The sequence below is a fragment of the Labeo rohita genome, chromosome 8 (genome assembly GCF_022985175.1).
Source record: "Labeo rohita strain BAU-BD-2019 chromosome 8, IGBB_LRoh.1.0, whole genome shotgun sequence".
Lineage (NCBI taxonomy): Eukaryota > Metazoa > Chordata > Actinopteri > Cypriniformes > Cyprinidae > Labeo > Labeo rohita.
In genome coordinates, this window is record NC_066876.1 from 26,324,658 (window position 1) to 26,348,575 (window position 23,918).

The 23,918-nt window shown below is 36.3% G+C and overlaps 1 protein-coding gene across 1 annotated transcript in view; it reads left to right on the top strand.

Annotated features, from left to right (window-relative positions):
- Positions 1-23,918, top strand: part of agbl4 (AGBL carboxypeptidase 4) — a 435,578-nt gene that overhangs the window by 393,455 nt on the left and 18,205 nt on the right. Inside the window, exons 10-11 of the mRNA XM_051117092.1 lie at positions 8,259-8,411; positions 13,016-13,178. Of these exons, the coding sequence (XP_050973049.1) occupies positions 8,259-8,411; positions 13,016-13,178 (316 nt within the window). The remainder of the gene's footprint in view (positions 1-8,258; positions 8,412-13,015; positions 13,179-23,918) is intronic.

Below are 23,918 nucleotides of genomic sequence, written 5' to 3' on the forward strand. Positions count from 1 at the left end.
TCCGACTCTTTCTTTTCCCCTTGTCTGTGGAGGATGGACAAACTTCTGAGCGAGCTGAGTCTGTTGCGTCCTCTCTTCATAGGTATTGCTGATGCTAAGTGCTTTGTGGATAAATGCATCAGCTTCTAATCCTGCTTAAATCAGCACCATTTCTTAATTCATACAGATAAGCAGAGCATTTATGGGCCTTAACAGCCCAGACTAATTACTATTCCTTAGATAAGTGCTCGTCCGACTAAATTCTTTTGACCTTCCATTTCTACTCAAAGGAGCAGATAGATGTTTGCCTGCTGTCCTCACATGCAAGAAGTGTGATGGGCATTGACTTCCTTTTTTTTACATGTACTTGAATATTCAACACGTCAAAACTCAAATTATGCTCTATTTTCATATTCCTAATTTCTTAATTGCCCTTAATTGCTTAATTACAAATTCAAATGAACAAATCTGGAGGTCAGAGACGCATGCTAATTGAACAATCAATCAGCGTTAAGCTAGCGGAGTATTGTCCACCTTTGATTGACAGCACATTAAGAGTGTGTGATTGGCTGTCTGTTTGTTGACATTGAGGGCTGTAAATGGTGACTGTACTTTTCTGTCATGAACGTCCTTGATATTGCATAAGGAAAATCAAGTCGGAATTTCGAGACGGATGTAATTTTCACCTTGAAAATGATATTTGTAATACCACAGGAACATGTCTTCATATAGGGGATAATACTCACATTTTTTTTTAATATGGAAATCACATTTGTGACCATGGACCACAAAACCAGTCTTAAGGGTCGATTTTTTAAATTGAGATTTATACAGTATAGATCATAGATGAGCTTTCCATTGATGTATGGTTTGTTAGGATAGGACAGTATTTGGACGAGATACAACTATTTGAAAATCTGGAATCTGAGGGTGCAAAAAAATCTAAATATTGAGAAAATCGCCTTTAAAGTTGTTTGAATAAAGTACTTAGCAATGCATATTACTAATCAAAAATTAAGTTTTGATATATTTACAGTAGGAAATTCACAAAATATCTTCATGGAACATGATCTTTACTTAATATCCTAATGATTTTTGGCATAACAGAAAAATGTATAATTTTGACCCATACAATGTATCTTTGGCTATTTCTACAAATATACCCATGCTACTTAAGACTGGTTTTGTGGTCCAGAGTCCCATTTATTTTATTTTTAATAACAATATTAGAATTATGTGATCATCAAGGTGAATTATACAATTATTTTATGTATATGTTTATATAGATGTATATAATATTTAGTGTATATAATATTCCATAATAGTATTTATATATTAAGTATTTAATTATCTGAATAGAAGTTGCTACTTTGTCATATCCCCAAGTTCTATACATTTGTAAACAAAGAAATGGCAAATTACTGCAGTTATTTTAGTATTGTTTATATACTGTTATAGTAGTTATTAATATTTTGAATTTGCTTTTATTTACATGTGAAAGGATAGTTTAAAACCAAAAATTTAATTCTGCTGTCATTTGCTCACCCTCAAGTTTGCATGAACTTTCCCTACAAGTTTACATTTAAAAACTTAGTTTAAGTTTAAGTGTAATTTTATGTTTTTGCCTTTTTTATATATTTCTATATAGTTAAACATTTTTTCGTCTAATATTTATATTGTATTTCAATTGCCAATTTTAAATTAGTTTTAATTTAATTAAACAATAGCAATACTGATTTATTGACAGAAATATTCCTTATATATAATTTTAATGAATCCATTTTTTGTTTTGTTTTGTTTTGGGTTATTTTGATATAAAGTAATTTAAAATTTGAAATTTTGTAAAATTTTGTTATCTGTTTTTGCAAATAAACTATATATATATATATATATATATATATATATATATATGTGTGTGTGTGTGTATGTATATATTTATGTGTGTCTATATATATATATATATATATATATATATAATGTATTATAATTAGTTTTTTTTTTTTTTTTTTTTTTAAATAAAGGTACTATATCATAGGAATCACCCAGTTATTAAAGTCCTCCTTTTTTCATTTCACTTTTCATTTCTTTGTCTTTCAAGAGCTCAGCACCATGACAGAAGGCACCTGGTCCCAGATCAGTGTTGAAAGGTTACTTCTAACCCGAAGGTAGAGAACAGCTCTTGCACAGTGGAGCAGCGGCCATTTCATTTCCACTCTTAATTATGTTGTTAACGGTGCAAAATGAGCCAACGGACCTTGCTGCAGGAGCACAGCGCTTCATGCATAGTGCCATTGCGCAGCGTGCGATTTTAAGCATCTCTTTGAGCAAGAGAAAAGGTCACAAATGTGTGTGAACGTGCATACACGTGAACAAAGTCAGCGGCCCCACCCAGACTTTGTAATGCACGGCGAGTATGTGGGCGATTAGACAGTTACCCACCTCTACTGCACACTGGGAACCCCTTGAAGGAGCTGATGGAGCTACCTTAACAGTGACCAGTGCCTCTCTCTCTCTCTCTCTCTCTCTCTCGTTTTCCCCCCTCCTCCTCTTTTTTTTGTCTGTGTGTTGTTTCTCCCTCTTCCTTGCGGGCTCCATCCATCAGACTGGCATGCGTGCAGCCGCCCCACTCTCAGCCACCATATTTCACCGCCTGCCATCAGAGGCCTGACAGCCCTGCGCTCACTAGGAAATTGCTTTGGCTGTGAGCGGAATTTCAAGCACCGGGTGCTGCCCGATCTCTCCCCCCACTCGCATCTCTCTCTCTTTCGCTCTCGGTCTTTGACTCCTGATGTTTCTCTTTCTCTCTCGCTCTCTCTTCCTTACTTCTGCCTTACCTCCCTCTCCCGACGACCCGCGGGATTCGAGGTGCGCTTCGGAATGCGTAATGAAGAAAGAAAAGGTTCGGCGTAGACGGAAAGAGCGCGGGAGGGGGTCAAAGGGTAGAGGAGTGGGCCCTATTATGCCTGCATCAGATGCTTACAATGTACACAACGGATGGAGAGAGATAGGCAGCCTCAAACAAAATGGCCATTACTTTGTCGCCGTATAGATACGGGTAGCACGATGCTCTTTTTGATGCCTTGTCACCGAAGCGCTGTGACTCACTCTTTCTCTCTCACCCACACACAATAACACACACACACGGAGACGAGGCGCATCAAACGGCAGCCCTCCGTGTGGCGACACCTCGTTCTGCTCGACAGCGTGATCCTCTCTCGACACAAAACCACACACAAGTGTCTCTCTCATCATCTTGCCAAGCGCAAGCTTAATGATGTGGCAGCCATGATGGAGCGGCAGTTTCCTGCACTGCAGTGCTGTTAGACTGTAACTGATACAACACAGAGCCAAAATGGCGTGTGGGAGGCTTGAGAGGGGGCGTATCTGAAGGATTGTCCACCGTTTGAGCACCTTAAAAGCTTTTTTGAGGATGTAAACACTTTTCACTATTTCCATGTCTGTTTTCGTAGAAGTACATAGACGTTTTCGCTCTTCTTTGTTAAGATGTTTCTTTATGGTGACAGTTTGCCATTTGTTTCCGAATTGGATTTCTGCACTGTGAGGTTTTTTTTGCTGACAAATGTTATTGTATGTGTTTCCCAGTCCATATTAATCATTTATTCTGCATTAAACGCCCGAAATCTGGCCCGTGGTTGAGGTAGTCAGGCGTGCCTGCTTCACTTGCTGACTCAGGAACATGAATTAATCCCTCTAAACTATGGCAGTTGTGACAGCTGTTCTATAAAACACCCAGGAGTGTTGTTGCTCTTTCACAGGACCGTGATGAATAATGCTGTGCTTATTTTTGCACTCAGAGCATCGGTGATGTGAAACCACAGCATAGTTTGATAGTTTAATATTTAAGATGTTTGCTTGCTCTGTTTTTCCCGTGGACAGTCAATCTCTTGCTGTCTGCGTTAACCGCTTAAATGAAAATGTTGACATCGTTTGCCTGCCCTCATGTCATTCCAGTCCTGTATGACTTTCTTTCTTACATGGAACACAAAATGGGGATGTTTTGAAAAATGTTCTTGTAACAGTTATTAAGTTATACTACCATTATGTACCGAAACACACCAGGGTTGGTAAGATATTTCTTTTGTGTTTGTGAGAAAAATCTCTTATGCTCAGCATGGCTGCATTTATCTGAGCAAAAATACAATACAAAATACAATACAAATTTTTGTAAATTGCAATTTAAAGTGCAAGGTTCCTAATATTGTTTTCGAAGTCTCCTACAATAGGTTTACATGCATGCAAGGTCAAACAATGCTTTCGTTTTTTCAGAATATGTACACTGCCCTCCAAAAGTTTGGAAACGCTCTTGGCAAAGTGTGGTTTTGGATGATATCAGCATAAATCCTTATCATTTTTTGGTGCAAATACATTAAAGTAACTTGACATTATCATTGAAGACCAGCATTCATTTTGATTACATAATAATGGCAATATATACATGTCAAAGTCAGACCCCTTTGCCAGCTGTGATGCCTGGTTACTGGTTTAAACTTGGCCCAGGTTTTTAAAAGATTTTTGGGTCAGCACACCATAACAGCTTCAACAATTGATTGCCAATTAAGTTTAGAATACAATAAATTTAGACCCAGATTATGCAGAGCTGTAATAGCTGCTAATGGTGGATATTTTGATGAATCGAAAATTTATGTTTTTTCTATGTATAAGTGTAATAAAATATGTTTTCATAGTTTGTGTTGTCCCTTATCAGTGCAAAATTATCACAAATTAAAAAGGATTCATGCCAATATTGTCCAAAACCCCACTTTTCTAGGGCGTTTCCAAACTTTTGAAGGGCAGTGTGTTTAATGGTACCTCATTTTCCAGCGATTCAACAATTCATTCAAAGCCATTCAAAGGTTCAGTCTCTCTAAACCCCTCCTTTCCGTGACACTGCTCTGCTCTGATTGGTCAGACGGTCCAGTCTGTTGTGATTGGTCTACCACTGAAAACACCATGCATTTAGAGCCAGGGGGTAAAACCTTTTTGAATTTGAAGATCAAGGTAAATTCAGGGTTTCCGCGGGTCTTAAAAAAGTAAAGTTAAATCGCTTTTCTGTGAATTAAGGCCTTGAAAAGAGCAGCAAGTCTTAAATTCATATGATCATGGCATTAATTTTCGTGAGGGATTGTTTCCTGATGTATTTTATTTTAAAGTCAAGCGAAAGCGTAATTTCTGTGCTACATGGTCTGTCAGTCACCCGAAGAAAAACTTGTCGTTTAGATTTTTTTTTTTATTGTAATAAAAATCATTTAGTTCAGTTAGAGAACAGACAATACAATTAAAACTGAACGCGGCTGCTCAATGCAGTGTGCCGAACGACAGTCACATCACAGATCAGATTTCATTTATCACGTGAAGAGTTTGAGAGACTGGCGGAAGAGTTTCAAAACGAAATGTAAAAGCTGTTTTAAAAAATATTTTGGATTTTGAAAACCCTGTTGACTAATGCCATTCGTTGTTTTGTTTTGTTTTTTTCCTTTTCTCTTCTTTTATTTTGTAAACTATATATTACATGAAGTAATATATGTCGTGCGCAGGCCCGGTTCCAGAACCAAATCACTGAGGGTGCTTCTGAAAATTGTGAGGGTGCTCACAAAAAATATGCATGGAACTGTATGAAAACGGTACCACCAAATAGGACTGAGTAATATAAATCGTCTACACTAGTATCGTAATTGTAGTTTCAACAAATGCCATCTAACATCAAGAATACACTGTGAAGGTTATTACTGCATGCTCATCTAGGAGCAGTTCACATGTCGCGCCTAAAAACGCGTTCTTTCCAAAGCGCTAAGTTACGCTCCCATGGCGTCTGTCGTTACTAGGCAACCATGGCCTACGCTCTCCATGAAGACAAGTTCGTTTCAGCAAATGATAAATGGCTTTCTAGCACTGCCCTGCTACAAAATGTATTTTAAAAATGTCTATCCCTGTACAGCTATGATCAGCTGTTTCACCGTCTTGGCTGAGTTTTCAATGTTGTTTCTATAAAGGATGAAGCTGATTGGTTGGTTCGTGTCACATGACCCGAGGTGCGCTTTTAACAATTCAGCTTGTGTATTTATAAGCTTGTGTGTACGTATTAATTTGGCGAATTTATGTATGTGTGTGCATCTGTCTGCGTGTTCATTAATTTAAAAATTAATACGCTATTAATAATTTTATCTGAGGGTGCTTTTGCTTTTGTTTGGGGGTGCTTAGCACCCTCAGGCACCCCCCGTAGAACCGGGCCTGGTCGTGCGTCCAAGCTTTCTTATTCGTATTGCTAATAACCGTTCTTATTTATTGTGTTTACTGATTTTCAATTTTGTACCTATTTCAACTTAGTGTAAATTATTATTTTATATTAGGCATATAACATGGTGCATTCTTATTGTTTTGTTAATAAATGTTCGTTACGTTACGTTAATGCCGCTAATTTAAAAGTGAAAGTAAAATGTGTAGAGCCCTGCACGAGCCTTAAATATAGGCCCTAGCCCGGTCCTTGTCCGATAGCTTATTAGAATTCTCTGCCCAAATCCGTCCCGAGCCCGTCTTTTTTTTCTCCCTTTTCCCAAAACAGCTTATACTACTGTTTCAGCTATTAAAAGAGTTCGGTTTTGTATGTAAAGGCAAAGTGATTATATTTCATTTCTGAAGGAAGCTGAAGCGCGCTTTGCAGGACATGCAGCGCCAGCGCGATCACTTGCATTTTTTCAGTCATTTTTGCTTATAAATGTAAGAGTAATACATCATTCGGAACTGTAAAGAGTACTTTTATTTGTGTGCACTCACTATATCACCAAAACGTTGCAAACGGTGCTTTTATATATATATATATATATATAAAAACGTGATGCGCTTTCTGTCGACTCAACAGGAGCGCTTCAAAAAAAGAACCGAACCTCAGCGAATACATACCTGACAGACATGATAAATACATCTACTGAAAGCTTTAGATTATTACTTTAATGAAATAAAACAAATCGAAAACAAAAACTCTTTCATTATGTAATCTGTAAAGATGCATTTCTCTCTAAAGGCGCGTCCAAAGAGGATATGGCGAGTCAGGATCGGCAACTGCGACACTGGCTCAGAAAAAAAATAGTTTATTATTAAATAGTTCAAAAATCTCCTTACTATTTACCCCCGACACATTCGTGGTAATAACTTTTGCCGGTGGTTTGCTGCAAGGTTCAGCCTATTGCGTGCGCTTGAACGCAGAACTGGTCCATACGCTAAAGGCGCGCTGCTGCTGCTGCTGACAGAGTGAAGTGAAAGTGAAGTCTCGTGTTGTTTCCACCAGCACTATATCATCACTATAATTGGTGGATGTATAAAATATAAAAATAAGGAGAAGCCTAAAACAGACCTGGCCCTAGGCGCATAAAAAAAAGTCAGGGCAGTCTAAAAATGTGCACGACGCATTTACAAGCTACTTCAAACCGAAGGAAAGTGACAAAAAGAGGGAAAACTTAAACAAACAAAAAACAAACAACTGCTTGAGGTGGAATTGCTGCTAATTTGAGAGTGAAAGTAGAAAATACACCGCGCTTTTACCGAAGGAAAGCGAGGAAAAGAGGGAAAACTGAAACGAGTAAAAACAAACAATTGCTAGACGCTGAATTGCTGCTAAGTTGAAAGTAAAACTCAAATTATACTTGGAGAACATATTGCTGTATTGTTTTCTCTTCGATTTTTTTTTCCTTACATTTTCTTTAATTGGTCTTAAAAAGTCTTAAATTTACTCTCATAAAACCTGCAGAAACCCTGAAATTGTACTTAATTTGCCTTCCGGGAAACATGCAAGTATCTTCTGTTGCTTTCAAAGGGTAGTGCTAAATGGGAAAAAATGATATTTCAACCAAAAATGTGGACATCTTCATCCTGTTTAAAAGTTTTCGCCCCTGGTTCTTAATGCATTTTAGGATTCTTTGATATATCTAAAGTTCAAAAGAACAGCATTTTTTTGCAGTGGATTTATTTTTGTAAAATTATTAATGTAAAAATACTAATTTCATACAAAAACCCTGATTCTAAACATTTGAGCTGTTACTGTGTATATATATAATGTATATGAATATTATATGAATGTAAACAATCCTTGATACATTCATTTAACATTTTTTTAATAATTTTTTTTTTTTTTTTTTTTTTTTTTTTTAATAATGTGGTGATTTGTTATTTTAAAATATAGTTCACACTATGTGATCTGCCTCTTAATCTTTCAGCTTGTCTGTCTGATCTCTCTTAATCATTGTGTCTCTCCATCTGATTTACAGAAAGTGAGTTTGGAGTTCTACATCGACGTGCACGCTCACTCCACCATGATGAATGGCTTCATGTATGGTAATGTCTTTGAGGAAGAGGAGAGAGGGCAGAGACAGGCCGTTTTTCCTCGACTCCTGTGCCAAAACGCACCTGACTTCTCTCTTGTGAGTCTCATGGGTATTAACATCTTTTAGTATCTTTTAGTGCTCTTTGTTTTAAAAAATGAAGAAGTTTGCTTATTTGTGTACATATGTGTACGTGTTACCTGCATAAACACCTTGGCTTAAAGTTATTTACATCATATTATTTAATTACCTTCAAGTTTCAAACCTATGTGACTTTCTTCTGTGCAACACAGCATTTTGCAAAACGCAATGTTGTTTTGAACCACAACATTCTTTAAAATATTTTGTGATTACAGGGTTTTTTTTTTCTTTTGGTGAACTGTCTCATTGTGTTGGAGCATATGCACTAACTACTAGGCAATTTCTGAAAAATACAGTGTGAAAAATCTTATAAATTGTTAATATGTTACTATTGCATTATTCGTGACTGCATGTAGATGAAAATTGAAAATGACAGCATAAATGTTTCCAGATAACATTAAAGTTCCACTCTGTGGTTACACTGATAGGTTCCTTCTTTTCTACAGCGAAAGAAAATCATTGGCTGAATTTCATCTCCGTCAGCCTTTTCCCTCTCAGCTCTATACTCATTAGTAAACGGCGCATGGAAAAGCGTTATTGGTATTTTCTCCAAAAATTCAATACGCCCCATAAATTAGCAAATTTTTAGTTTCCAAGACGAAGCGCATCAACACAAGCTATTTTTCCAGGGGACGGCAAGTAACCTTTTCAATTCTGCAGAGCAAGACAATAACCAGACTCAATATTGCTGATGAGGTGTCTATATGAGAGGAGCAGAGACACTTTAACCATTTGCCACGGTGAAGCTCTTTTGGATGAGTCGGGAACCGCATGCTGATGAGGACACGCTTATATATGTCTGAGAAGATACATGAACCATCCGTGCACCCGGTGCCTTCATAACACAGAGCCGGAGAGACATTATTGCGTCTGCTCATCAGCACAGACCGAATCCTCTATATCTCAGGCCCCTTCTCATTTTTTCACTTGACAGCTATATTAATTGGTAATTTCCACACGGTTTTCAGTGTCAAAATGGGATAACATGAATCAAAAAGATTGGTTGGTCTTTATTTGCTTTGTTTGCTTACAAATTTACTTCTGGTTTATTTGTTGTCTGTATTCAGAAGGATTGTTGTTTGGATGGATGTGTCTTCCAGCTCATTGCGCTCCTTCCACTCTTTCCACATTCTTCTTTCCTGTTCCTCTATTCATCTGGGCTCCATTATAGTTTCCAGAGGCTGTTTCTATCTTTGGTCTCATCATTATGATCATGGTGTTGTGATTAAAAGCAAGTAGATACATGGAAAAAGCAAAGATTGATAGTAGATTCATAGATAAACCTTTGGATGATATGTAATGAATTGATGTAGGAATAAAAATGAATTTCGATTAGATTAGATTAAATTTTATTGTCATTGTGCGGAGTACAAGTAGAGCCAATTAAATGCAGTATGGATAGATGAATAAATGGATGGATACAAAATGTATAAATTAAAATAAATGGGTAGATAACAGATAGGAATGAATCGACTGATAAATATATTAATGTTATGTGTTTGAATAGATTGATAGATAAATGGATATACAGAAAATGGATAACGTGATAATAGATTTATAGATAGACATGATGGGTGAATGGATTGCAGACTGATAGGTACACTTTTGGATGATAGCTACTAAATAGATGTAGAATAAATGGATGGATGGAAGGATAGAAAAAGAAAAGATTGATTGTAGATTGATACATTTTTGGATAATAAGTAGATGTAGAATAGATGGATGGATGGATAGATGGAAAAAGAAAAGATTGATTGTAGATTGATCAGTACATTTTTGGATAATAAGTGCTAAATAGATGTAGAATAGATAAATGGATGGATGGATAAAAAGCAAAGATGGATGGATCGATAATAGGTACTGAATAGATGTAGAATAGATGGGTAGATGGATAGAAAGGTGGATGGATAGATGCATGGACGGACAGACAGACAGATGGATGGAAAAAGGATATTGATAAAAAGGATACTCATGGATATATTTTTGGATAATAGATACTGAATAGATGTAGAACAGATGGGTAGATGGATAGGAAGATGGATGGATGGATGGATGGATGGACAATAGGTACCCCATAGATGTGGAATAGATAGATAGATAGATGTATGATGGATGCATAGATGAACGGATGGATGTGAAAAAAAAATCAAAGGTTGATTGTGGATAGATGGATGGATGGAAAAAGAACAAAAATGATTGTAGATTGATAGATACATTTTTGGATAATTGGTATTGAATAGATGTATATTAGGAAGATATGGGTGGGTAGATAGACAGGTGGATGGATGGGCAGATGGATGTAAAAAGGAAAGATTGATTGTGGATGGATGGATGGAAAAAGCAAAGATTGTACATTGATAGATACATTTTCGGATAATTGGTAATGAATAGATGTATATTAGGCAGATATGGGTGGGTAGATAGACGGATGGATGGATGGATGGATAGAATTGTGGGTGGGTAGACAGATGGATAGATATATGAGTAGACAGACAGGTTTATAGGTAGATGGATGGATAGAAAGATGTGTAGATAGATACACAGGTAAATAGATAAATAAGTGGATGGATGGATGGATGGATGGTTGAAAGGTAGATAAACTGGAATACAGGTACATAGACAGATGGATAGGAAAGTAGAAGAATGAATGACATACGGGTAGATAAGATGGATAGAGATATGTGTAGACAGATAGACAGACAAACAGATGGTTTGGTGGATGGATAGAAATATGTGTAGATGGATAGATGGAAAATTGCTAAATTAATTAATAGATGTACAGCTGAGTGGATGGATGGACAGATGGATGTGCTTGTTTCCTGGAGGGAGGGCGGTGTGTGTGTGTGTGTGTGTGTGTGTGTGTGAACTCAACACAGCACTGTATTGTGCTTACCTACAGTTTTACTCCAGTGATGGTCCCATTGTGGAGGTCCCCCTCTCCCCTCCCTGCGGCCCCTAATGCTCTGTGTCGCTCTCTTTGTCAGCATGCAGTTCCTCCAGCCTGCAACAGTGACCTTCAGCATGCAGGAAGTGTGACATTTCAGTAGCTCAGCCAGCAGAATACGGGCAGAGGACTAACCTTTACTGCCCAGTCACCCATCTAGAACTCTCTTCTCTCATTCTTACACAAAGAGCCACTTTTCACAGCCCATGACTATTCTCTGCCTCGCCGAAAAAAATGTCACCACATTATTTATGGTCCTCTATAAATGCTGTTTGTGTTTTTTGTGTGTGTGCCTGCACAATTTAAGGGTAAGCTCTGTCTTTGTGGATCTAATGCATCGTGTGTGTTTTGAAGCTAAACTCTCTGAAGCATCGTTACGCGTTTGTTTTGTGTGTGTGTGTGCGGTGACAAGAGGGCATAGAGGGCAGGTCTCCAGCTGGCACGTTGCCCCCTCTCTTTGCCTATTCAGCACACAACCATCCCAAAGTTCATCCGACATATTGAGGGAGAGCTGCCTCTGGAGAGAGTCATGTCTCAACTGCGCTTAGCCACCAGCTACACGTCACACTGACACTAGATCAGTCACCTTTCTTGGGCAAAAGCAAACATTTACCAACCATTATAGCTGAGCCATGGAAAGGAGCAGAGAGTGCAGTGTAAGCAAGCACACGACTGCAGGAAAAGTGGAGAGAAGGGAAAAGTTGCCAGCATACTTAAGTACTTCTGTAACGGACAAAGTGGCATAAATTATCAGGCCAATCCAATGCGATCCATAAACAGTTTCCTAAATGCAGTCAATAGCTTCTTTCTCTTGGCAGCTCTGAGCCTACTGTATGATAAAATGGGTTTGTGGGTGAATCTTTTCAGGCTGATAATTGTGCTATTTTTTAAATTTTTTGTCAGTCACAAAAGCTGCTGATGTCGTCTGAGCATATGTTTGTGATGGCCTTATGAAATGAAGGAAAAAATAAGTCCCTTCTGCACCAAATGAGACTATCAACACTATTTGTTTATTTATTTTTTTTTTCATTTTTAATTTAATTTATTTTTGTTTATTTGTTAGCCTTTGATGCTGGAATAACATTAAGTAACAGTTTTTAACATTGCTTCAAAAATAATAACTGTATACAAAAAAATTGAGTAACAAGCATATTTTGTGCTTTTATTTGTTATTACTGACTGTTGTTCATCTATTATTTATAATCACAGTCTTTTCAGACCATTAGTCAACAAATCCTCAGTAAACACCGCAGGTGTCATAATCATTTCAGGTATGGAAGAGATGCCCTTTTAATTTAACTGAGCTGAGTTCTCACTATAAAAAACACTCATTCACAGATCTTTTTTTTCCCAAGCAATTTCAAGTTAATTTATATTCTGATGAAATCAAACATAGTGATTTCTGAGTAGGTGAGTTGTGTACTCCATCTATTTTCACTGGTTTAACCCATTCATGTAGATGGGGAGGCATTCAGTGGTTTATCAGCCAATCACAGCAAAGTTTTTTATGGTTTCCCTACTCAAAAAACATACAAACAACATTCCTGCTCATGAGTATGTCTCTTTGTTTTACTGTGATTAATCACTGTTGTGTTATGCCTTTGTGTGTCCTCTCCAGTCCAGTACATCATTTAACCGTGATGTGGTCAAGGCTGGTACTGGCCGACGGTTCCTGGGTGGTCTGTTGGACGATACGTCATACTGCTATACGCTGGAGGTCTCCTTCTACAGCTACCTGGCAGCAGGAAGCACCTCTCCTGTGCCGTACACTGAGGATGGCTGTATCCTTTAATTTCTCTTTCAGCTGATAATATAACACTACACTCTAAAATAATATTTTTGGAATTTGAAGTTTGAAGTAAATCAAAGATTACTAACTTACAAAAAAAATGTTCAGTGTACCATTTAAAGCTTTGGATTCAGTAAGATTTTTGTTGATGCATTTAAATATTCTGTTCTTTTGAGAATCCTGAAAGAATGTATATAGATGAGCAATATCACCTGAGTAGCAGTGCAATATGGCTGTATATCAGCACAATTGTGATTCGGCCGTAGATAGATAATCAGAGTGTGCAAACATACACCCGTATTGCATATGAGTGTGATATTGTGTTTATGCAGCAGTTTGACGTCACAAGTGTGTACATGCATAAGAAACAACAACAAAGTGTCTATAAAATATATAACAGCTGAGCCCAAGCCTCCGTTACTAATTCGAAAACGTCACTTTAGAACTCATAATGAAGGAATGTTGAGTTGCTTCATTGAAATTATTATGAGAGAGAGAGAGACTGAGCGAGTATGATTACCTGTATCTGATACAGCATTTATTCTTCAGCTCAATCTCATATTCACAATAAAACATTAGTCTGAATGTCAGCTGAGTAAGCAATATCTTTGTCATACTATCCTGTCATCGGTTAAGGGTGATTTCTGATGACAGCGCTGCTCAGTGCATTTGTTGGCTGCGTTTTAAAAGAAGTTGCTGAAGTGCAAAAAACCTTTCATGTTTACAACTTTGTTTCAGTTTCTTTCAACATAAAAGTCTTTACTGCTGACTCACTCATAAAAACAGTTTCTTGTCACCATCTAAAGGCAGAATAATGTAACAAAAAACACACACACACCCCGTTTCTCAATACTAAATACTATTATTAAACCCTACTATTATTTTTCCATCATAAAAGTTGCTAAGCAATTCATCAGAAGTACTAAGGCAATGCTTTGATATACAGCATTAAACTGATATAAAATATAACGTGGTGACCAAAGACTGCCATTAGATTCACCCAAAATGAATTATAGCCATGTTTAACTACTATAAAGACATCAGAGCCAGTGGCAAATTCCAGAAGATCTGGCCGAGGTAAGGCTGCTCTCTGAGGGGTTTATGAGAGCTAAACACCCACTGACGCCCTGGTGCTCACATCTCAGAAAACATCGTTTTTAAATAGACATTATCTTTATTTGCAAACTGCATATTTGAAATGTAAACAAGTACTTTCTTAGCCAAAAACTCTTAAAACTACATTCTATGACACAAAAACAGTATTATTTATGAAATTGTAATGGATTTGGGCATTCGCCAAACAGTGAAACAGTTGGAGTACTGTTATCACTAGAATATTGCACTCCTGGAAACGGCTCTCAGCCAGTCTGATTTAACATAATTAATGCATTAACTTATTAATTAGTTATAAAAAAACAATGTGATTAAAATATTTTAGCACAGTTAACGCACTGTTTGAATGAATCAAGTGAATAACTCATAAAGACATTTACTGCCATCTTCTGGCAGATTTAGTTTCTTATTTTGAGTATCATTTCATAAAAAAAAATAATAATAATATTAAAGAGAAAATGTAATTCTGTCATAAATAGCTTTAAATAATCTTCCGCCGTTATTTTCATAGTCAAATTTATTTTTGCGATCAATTAGATTAATTAATGACACATCATATAATTAATTATAAATTAAACATTTTAATTGACTGACAGCCAGAGTAATAGCTGCTGAAAATTTGAAACTGTTAAAATATATCAGAATAGAAAACTGGTATAATAATATTTCACAATGTTACAGTCTGTGATCAAATAAATGCAACTTTGGTATGAATATTGCAGACCTCAAACTTTTGAATGGCATATATATTTGAATGGATATAGTTCTTAATGTTTATGGTTTATATATTTGTTTATATATTGTTTTAGCCCTGTCTGCTACCTTTTACACCAAGTCTCAAAATCACTACTGAAAGATTTGAGGTTAATGGGAACGCTAACAGATTTTTTATAGACCGCCTTGTACTCTTCTGTTTCTCCTCGAGTATCTCTGACCCTGAAGCCTCCTGCTGTCTGAAGGAGGAAGGAAAGATAAAATGATCAGATGAAGGACGAACTTCTCATTTCGTTTCGCCTCTACTGATTTGTTCTGTCTCATAGTGAACTGATTAAGATCTGGGTGTTTAGATACAGGAACCACAGGTTGTTTTATTGACAGAGAGTCTTCGAAGTAGACCTGGATCCTGTTAGTTATAGGTTGTTTGTGAGTTGGTTTGTTCAGTGATGAGCCTAGTCACTATGTATCTTCCCTGAAGACTCTTGCTTCAACTAGAACGATCGAGAACTCCACTCTCATTGAATTTTCCCCCCTCATGAGGAACATATGGCTGCTGTAAAGACCCGATTTTCTCAAATCGATGCTGCAGCTTGGTAGACAAAAGCCAATGACTTGTGCTGCTGTCTCACTTTCTGAAATTATCTCTCCAATGTAGGTGCACCGAGCGACATACTGGGGTGGCGTCACGGTTCAATAATGAAGGCTGGGGTGATAATGTCACTCTATTGAAGCTCGGCTCTCTTCCCTGCGTTTAAGCTGCATGCTGGTCGTACAACTCCATCCCCTTATTTACCGCGAGCAATGCTCACTCATTGATCTCTTAATTATTCTAGGAATCATTATCAGAGAGCAAGACTTTGTTGACCCGGTTGGCTGTTAGACACGCGAGAGACGTCGGCCAGTCAACAGAAGTGCGCCGAAACGCTCTTGTCGTTATCCACTTCTGTGCAAACACCAACAGGTGTACAATCCATTAGTAAGATCAGGGGCAATTCTAGGATTTAATCCCAGGTGGGCTAATTTAGGGAATATTTATTCCTTAAATTGGAAGCGGATGGGAGGTTGATTCATGTTCAGCTGACTTAAAATGCCTAATATTTAAAACAACTACTAAAGCAACCACCCGGAACACAAACAGTGTCAGCTCTGACCAGCTTATGCACTGACTAGATGGATGAATAATATTTAATAAGTACTCTCAATGACTGATTACTGAAGAATTGATGGCTAAGTCACGGCTGAGATGAAAGACCCTAAATCAACACCTTTTTGTAAGATAATACTTTCTCAATCAATACAGCATGAGAGAGCCTTTGGGAAACTGTGTTTTTTTTTTTTTTTTTTTTTTTTTGGTGCTCTGTGCAGATTCATATCTGAATCTGAGGTTGAAAGCCGCTCTATATAAAGGAGTGAATTCCACGGCTAAAAGGTGTCTTTGTGCAAACCCGAGATGTGTGTAGCTTAAGTGCCCTCTAGTGATCGGAAAAGGGTTGGTTGAACTTTACTGTGTGTGTGTGTGTGTGCACACATGTGAGCATTTCACCCCTGTATCGCTCTGTCATGCACCCAGCTGCTAGACGATCATATTTACAGGCCTCTCTTGCATTAATTTATTTATTTGTTGGGTGTTTATCTCAGAGCGAGCAGTAAAGCTGCTGACTGATGCCTCATCGCTTTCACTGTTTCTCTCCGCTCGCCTGCTGCCTCGCTGGGCTGTCATCTCCAAGGCCCAGCCGCTCCAGTCGCGGTAATAAGAAACCCATCCATGTAGAATTACTCCACAGCCCTGCAGATTATTTTCCCTTAGTGACAGAGAAAAGATAGAAACAACAAAAAAGGCAATTTACAGCTTGCTGGAAAGAGTCATAAGTTACCTGTGAGGCCTCTCTCCTTGAAACAGCATTTTTTCCCCATCACTTAAAACAGCTGTGCCGTGAAGTAGCGACAGGTTAAAGCTGATTGTGGGCTGTGCTATTTATTAGGTGTGCAAAACATGAGCTAACAATGAGGAACCTGCCACGGAAGAAGTGCGGGAGATGTTTTGTAAAGCCTGACACCCGTTTGCGTGGTTTAGTGGGAGATTATTGGTACAGTGTTTATGTTGTACACATTTAGGCACACATAGACATTTATGAGGCTTTCGTATAATAACAAGTGCTTTAAATGTCCTGACAATTTTTTTTAACATGTAATAATGACATTTTCGTAAATTTGGCCTTCACATGTATAGCTATACATACAAATAGAGGAAGATAGATAATGTGTGTGTGTGTGTGTGTTTGTGTGTGTGTGTGTGTGTGTGTGTATGTGTCTGTGAAGAGTTCAGATGCAAAAGCCTCTAAATCTGACATTTTTCCATCTGACATTTTTCTTTAAAATGAGCATTTCTTTCAGGCTAATTTGTTTAGGTTTCTATGTAAGTACTGGTACTTTTGATTGGGCTGAGGCTAGAATTTAATAAGTTTGAAGTAAAAGTATTTGATGGATGTATACTATGTGTCAGGAGCATTCACTCAATATCATTATCTCATCTCGAGATGGTTTTTTGCTGGTTTTGCACGTGATCTCTTCATATATATTTATATATATACAGGGGTTGGACAATGAAACTGAAACACTGGCCAATATAGTGTTGGAGGTTTCATGGCTATATTTATGCAGCCTGGTGGCCAGTCTTTACTGATCGCACATTCCACCAATAAGAGCAGAGTGTGAAGGTTGACTTTGTGCACCCAATAGCTCAAACATTGTACCCTGAAGGTGGTGCCGTGTATTAGGATGATAATGCACCAATACACACAGCAAGACTGGTGACAAGAGTGATTTGATGAACATGAAAGTAAAGTTAAACATCTCCCATGGCCTGCACAGTCACCAGATCTGAATATTATTTAGCCACTTTGGGGTGTTTTGGAGGAGCGAGTCAGGAAATGTTTTCATACACCAACATCACATAGCGACCTGGCCACTGTTCTGCGAAAGGAATGGCTCAAAATCCTTCTGGCTACTGTGCAGGACTTGTATTTGTCATTCCCAAGATGAAATAATGCTGTATTGGCTGCAAAAGGAGGCCAAACGGCATACTAATTGTGGTCTAAACCCAGGTGTTTCAGTTTCACTGTCCAACCCCTGTATATATATATATATATATATATATATATATTTATATATATATATATATATAAATGAGTCTAAAACTAGTGCTGTCAAATGACTAATCGCAATTAATTGCATCCAAAATAAACATTTTTGTTTACATAATATATATGTGTATGTGTTTTTATTATGTATACTTAAATAGGCCTACACACACACACAGTATATATTTCTTAAATATATACATGCATGTGTGTGTTTATATATATATCAAATAAATATATACAATACACACATATATATTTTGGAAACAAAAACCTTTGTATTTTGGATGTGATTTATCATTTGACAGCACTATCTAAAGCAGGGTTAAAAATACATTTTCATTACTTCAAATAAAACAGACATAAAAAGAAAGAAAGTAAAGTAAAATATATTTTAAAAATAAATAGTTTAACCAAGGAAATTATGTTTTATTTTAATTTAGTTTAACTGGATGTAAATAACTAAAACAACTCAAACTAACTAAAATTATAACTAAACTTAAAATAAAATGGATAAAAACTATAGACAAACTACTGAAAATGACAAAAACACAATAAAATTTCTAAAACTTAAAAGAAGGTAGATTAGGATTGCAAAACAATAGTTTTTCTCAGTTGCTAAAAAAGAAAAAAAAAACATTTTCTGAAGCATAGCACATTTCTATACTATAAGGAATTAAATGTATGATGTATTTTATTAATATATTTTAATATATTTTAAATGATATTATAATTTTATTATAAATTGTATTATTGTCATAATGTTATTACTAACATAATATTAATAACTGTAATAATTTTCTATCATTATGTGTGTCTTGTGTGTGTGTGTGTGTGTGTGTGTGTGTGTACTTGTTTTTGCTACATTGTGGGGACCAAATGTCCTCACAAGGATAGTAAAACCTGAAATTTTTGTGCGATCCCCACAATGTTAAAAAATGATTAAAAATAGTAAATGATGTTTATCTGAAAGTGTAACGATGCAAACATGTTTTCTGTGAGGGCTATGTTTAGGGTTAGGGTTGGGTTAGGGGATAGACAATATCGTTTAGTCAGTATAAAATCTATAGAAGTCTATGGAAAGTCCCCACAATTCACAAAAACAAACGTGTGTGTGTGTATATATATATATATATATATATATATATATATACAGTATATATACATATATATATATATATATATATATATATATATAAAGGGTTAAATAAATAAAGTAATAAATAAAAATATAAAATGATACAAAATAAATAGACATTAATTGTAATTTAAAAAAAAAAGTAAAATATATTTAAAAATATATATATATTAGCCAAGGAAATTATTTTTTATTTTTATTTAGTTCAACTCTATGTAAATAGCTAAAACAACTGAGACAAAAAAACTAAACTTTAAAAAAAAGGATAAAAACTATGTAGACAAACAACTCAAATTGACAAAAACATAATAAAATGTCTAGAACTTTAACATGAAAACTGAAAAAAATAAAATAACTTATTCAACATATTAATCAAAAGCATGTCAGTAAAGCTAAAATACCACTGGTCTGAAACATATTCTGTAGCTACCTTTATATTTTAGAAAATATCAACATTTGCAAGGCATTCATCATATTTGGGGGTCTTTGGCATTAAAAAGTTTAAAAAACCCTGTCACAGAATGGATTTTCGAGTCTAAACAACTGAGGAAAAACTAAATGTGGTGTGACTTTTTAAAGGTTATTATGTTGTAGATGTGGGAGGGTGTGTTTGTGTTTGTGTGTGTGTGGCACGCGACGGCTGAGGGTGTCAGCCTCCAGTAGTGGAAGGGTATTTGCCATGGCATGTAGTGCAAAGATTGGGGGCAAAGAGGTTACCAGAATGTGACATGCCACTTTTTACAGGCCAGTTGGCAGGTCTATGGAGCGTGCAAATTATCAGCAGAGACCTTTACAGACATGAATTCACTTCCCGATAAAAACCAAAACAATGACAACATTATAATTACCTGCAAAGGAATTAATTCACCTTTCCTAACCTCACTAAACAAACACACACCCATACACACATGCATAATGTACCGTTAATGTTGACAGTGGCACCACCTGGATAGAGATCTCACCACGCTCAATGCTGCATTTGGTGACAGAAGACATTGAAAGATCCTTCAGTCAAATGGCTCTATTGCTCACATTTTCGCTCCACCTTTGTCTCATTATAGAATACCGAGCATATCGGGAATATAGAACAGAGGCACTGAGGGAATAATTTAACACATTTAATGATTTATCACCACCTGTAATGTCGCACAAAACCGAGGAAATTTATGATGGATGCACGGCTCGGTCGTTGGTAACCTGTAACCGATTTTTATCGTCGTCACAGCATCCCCCGGGCGATATAAGCTGGTTAATGCCTGTGGCAGCAAGGTGCCTCTGTACGGAGCTGCTGCAGGTGGTTATGGCTTCTTATGAATTTAGATTGACAGCACAGAGAGTGCTTTGAAATGACCTTTTAGTGCGATGAGCCCTGAATGTATGTGTGTACATCAACTATAACACTACAGTCTTGTGTACCCTCACATCTTCATCGTCGACACCAAATCTCATATATGTTACTTTAAACTTATATTTTACTGAATTACCTTATCCACCTTATTTTTCCTGTAAGAGTGGGCGCAGCCATAACTTTAATGTGTCAGGCTTCCAGTGTCATTTGCTTCCAGCTATTTTTAGTGGTATGAAACATCTCATTTTGTTTGATATTGCTAGTATGTCTTACCATAATATTTGATGTATTATCTTAATTATGAGCAAACTAGTTTGTAGTGCAAACAGTTTTACCGTTTACTGCACTTTGTTATTCTTCTTGTTATTTGCCTACAGTGGAAAATGAACCAAAAGTCTCGCACATTCACAGAAAACGGCGTACTTCCACACTGAAAATAAGGTAGATAAGAAGCTTAATGTGTTAACTGAAAGATGTAGATCTATTAACAACATGCTAAAAACATTCAAACAGCATGCTAATCATGCTAGCAACATATTAATCATATTAGAAAAATGCAAACAACATGCTAACACAAGCTGGCAACATTTTATTCACATAGAAACTTGTCAATGGCAACATGTTAATCATGCTGAAACCATGCTACCAGCATGTTAACAACATGCTAATCATGTTAAAAAGATGCTAATAACATGTAAATCATGCTAGCAACATATTAAAAACATCCAAACATGTTAATCATGCTAGTAACATGTTAATCATGTTAGAAACATGTTAGAAACATGCTAATCGCGTTAGCAACATGGCAGTAACATGTTAATCATGTGAAAACATGCTAGCAAAATGTTAACCATACTAAAAACATGGTAATCATGTTAGAAACATGCTAATAACATGCTAAAAGCATGCAAACTGCAACATGTTTTGCTAGCAGCACGTTAATCATGCTGGAAACGTGTTAAAACATGCAAACAGCATGCTAATCATGGTACCAAAATGCTAACAATGTGTTAATCATGCTAGTAAAATGTTAATCATGTTAGAAACATGCTAGGAACATGTTAACAACATGCTAATTATGTAGAAACATGTTAACAAAATGTTAATCATGTTAGAAACATGCTAAAACATGCAAACTACTAATAACGTTAAAAACATGCAAACAACATGCTAATCATGTTCGCAACGTGTTAATCATGCTAGAAACATGCTACCAACGTGTTAGCAACATGCTAATCATGTTAAAAACATGCAAACAGCATGTTAATCATGGTACCAACATGCTAACAATGTGTTAATCATGCTAGTAAAATGTTAATCATGTTAGAAACATGCTAGAAACATGTTAACAACATGCTAATCATGCTAGCAGCATGGCAGTAACATGTTAGTCATGCTAGCAACATGCTAATTATGTAGAAACATGTTAACAAAATGTTAATCATGTTAGAAACATGCTAAAACATGCAAACTACTAATAACATTAAAAACATGCAAACAACATGCTTATCATGCTCGCAACATGTTAATCATGCTAGAAACATGCTACCAACGTGTTAGCAACATGCTAATCATGTTAAAAACATGCAAACAACATGCTAGTTGTGCTAGAAGCATACTAATAATGTGTTAATCATGCTCGTAACAAATTAACAACATGCTAGTAACATGTTAACCATGTTAAAAACATGGTAGTAACGTGCTAACAACATGCTAATCATACTATCAACATGGCAGTAACGTTAATCGTGTTAAAATCATGCTAGCAACATGCTAACAATGCTAGAAACATTCCAACAACATTCTAAAACATGCAAACAGCATGCTAATCATGCTAGCAACATGCTAATAACATGCAAACAACCTGCTAGCAACATGTTAGTCATAGTAACAACATGCTAATCACACCAGCAACATGCTAGTTGTATGTTAATCACGCTAAAAACATGTTAGCAACATGGTAACACAAGCTACCGAGATCTTAATCATTCTAGCAACATGCTAATCATGTTAGAAACATGTTAATAACATGCTAATCATGCTAAAAACATGTTAAATCATGTTAGTAATGTGTTAAATCGTGCATCTATTGAACTATACATACAGTACAAAACTTATAAAATATGCTTTTTATAAAATATACACTATCTATCTATCTATCTTTGAAATTAATTCAGCCTCACCCTAACAAATATATTGAGAAAGAGAGGCAGAGAAGATAGATAGATAGATAGATAGATAGATAGATAGATAGATAGATAGATAGATAGATAGATAGATAGATAGATAGATAGATAGATAGATAGATAGACAGATAAATAGATAGATAATTTTCCTAAAAAAAAAGAAAAAAGTACATCCTGATTGGGAATCACTGAGCTATAGAACAGTCCAAACTGTTGTTAAAGATTAGCAGTTTAATGAAGGATAAAATACTTCTATTTGTTTGTAATCTCACTTCATAACCATAATAATTTCCATTTATCTGCAACCAAACAATTTAATTGATGAGGGATAATGCAATGCTTTTTGTCCAAGCCGTGCTGTTCCTGAATTCATTTGCAAAAGTGGGAGAGAAGTTCTGATGACACACCATCGTTAGAATGTCGAAAACAGGTGAGCGCCGAGTGAGTCTGGGATCTCGTTCAACACCCAGCTGGATGCTTTGATGGAGCGAGCTCACTCTGTGACTTTCAGATCACTTTGTATGGATGTCTCAGAGCTCATCGTCCTAAGAACTTCAGAAAATGTTGAATAAACTTTTGGTTTGTTGAGTTCAGCAGACATCTGTGCCGCAGACACGCTTTGGCTGGTGCGCGTTATCCATGATAGAATCCATTTTGACTTACTTTTCCTGGAGATATTTGTCATGACATAAGCAAAGTCTGCTGGGGGAGCGATTACAATTACAATATCTAGTCATCCTAAGGGATGAAATGACGCAGTTTTGGCTGTATGTATGGTTTTCCGATTTCTCTCCTTACAGTTTGAGATTGAAGGCAGTTGTTGCGCTCTTATGCGCATGTGTGTGATTTGCCATAGTAAACCCATCAGTTTAGCTCTTATTAGTTGTTTGTGTTTAAAACCTTTCTATTTTCCAATACTAGCATTGGTCAGAAAAGTATTAGTTTGTTGTTTAATGATTAATCAGTTAAAGGGATAGTTCACCCAAAAATTAAAATTAAAAATTAAAATGTTGGACCTTCGTTCATCTTTGGAACACAAATGAAGATATTTTTGATAAAATGCGAGAGCTTTCTGACCCTGCATAGACAG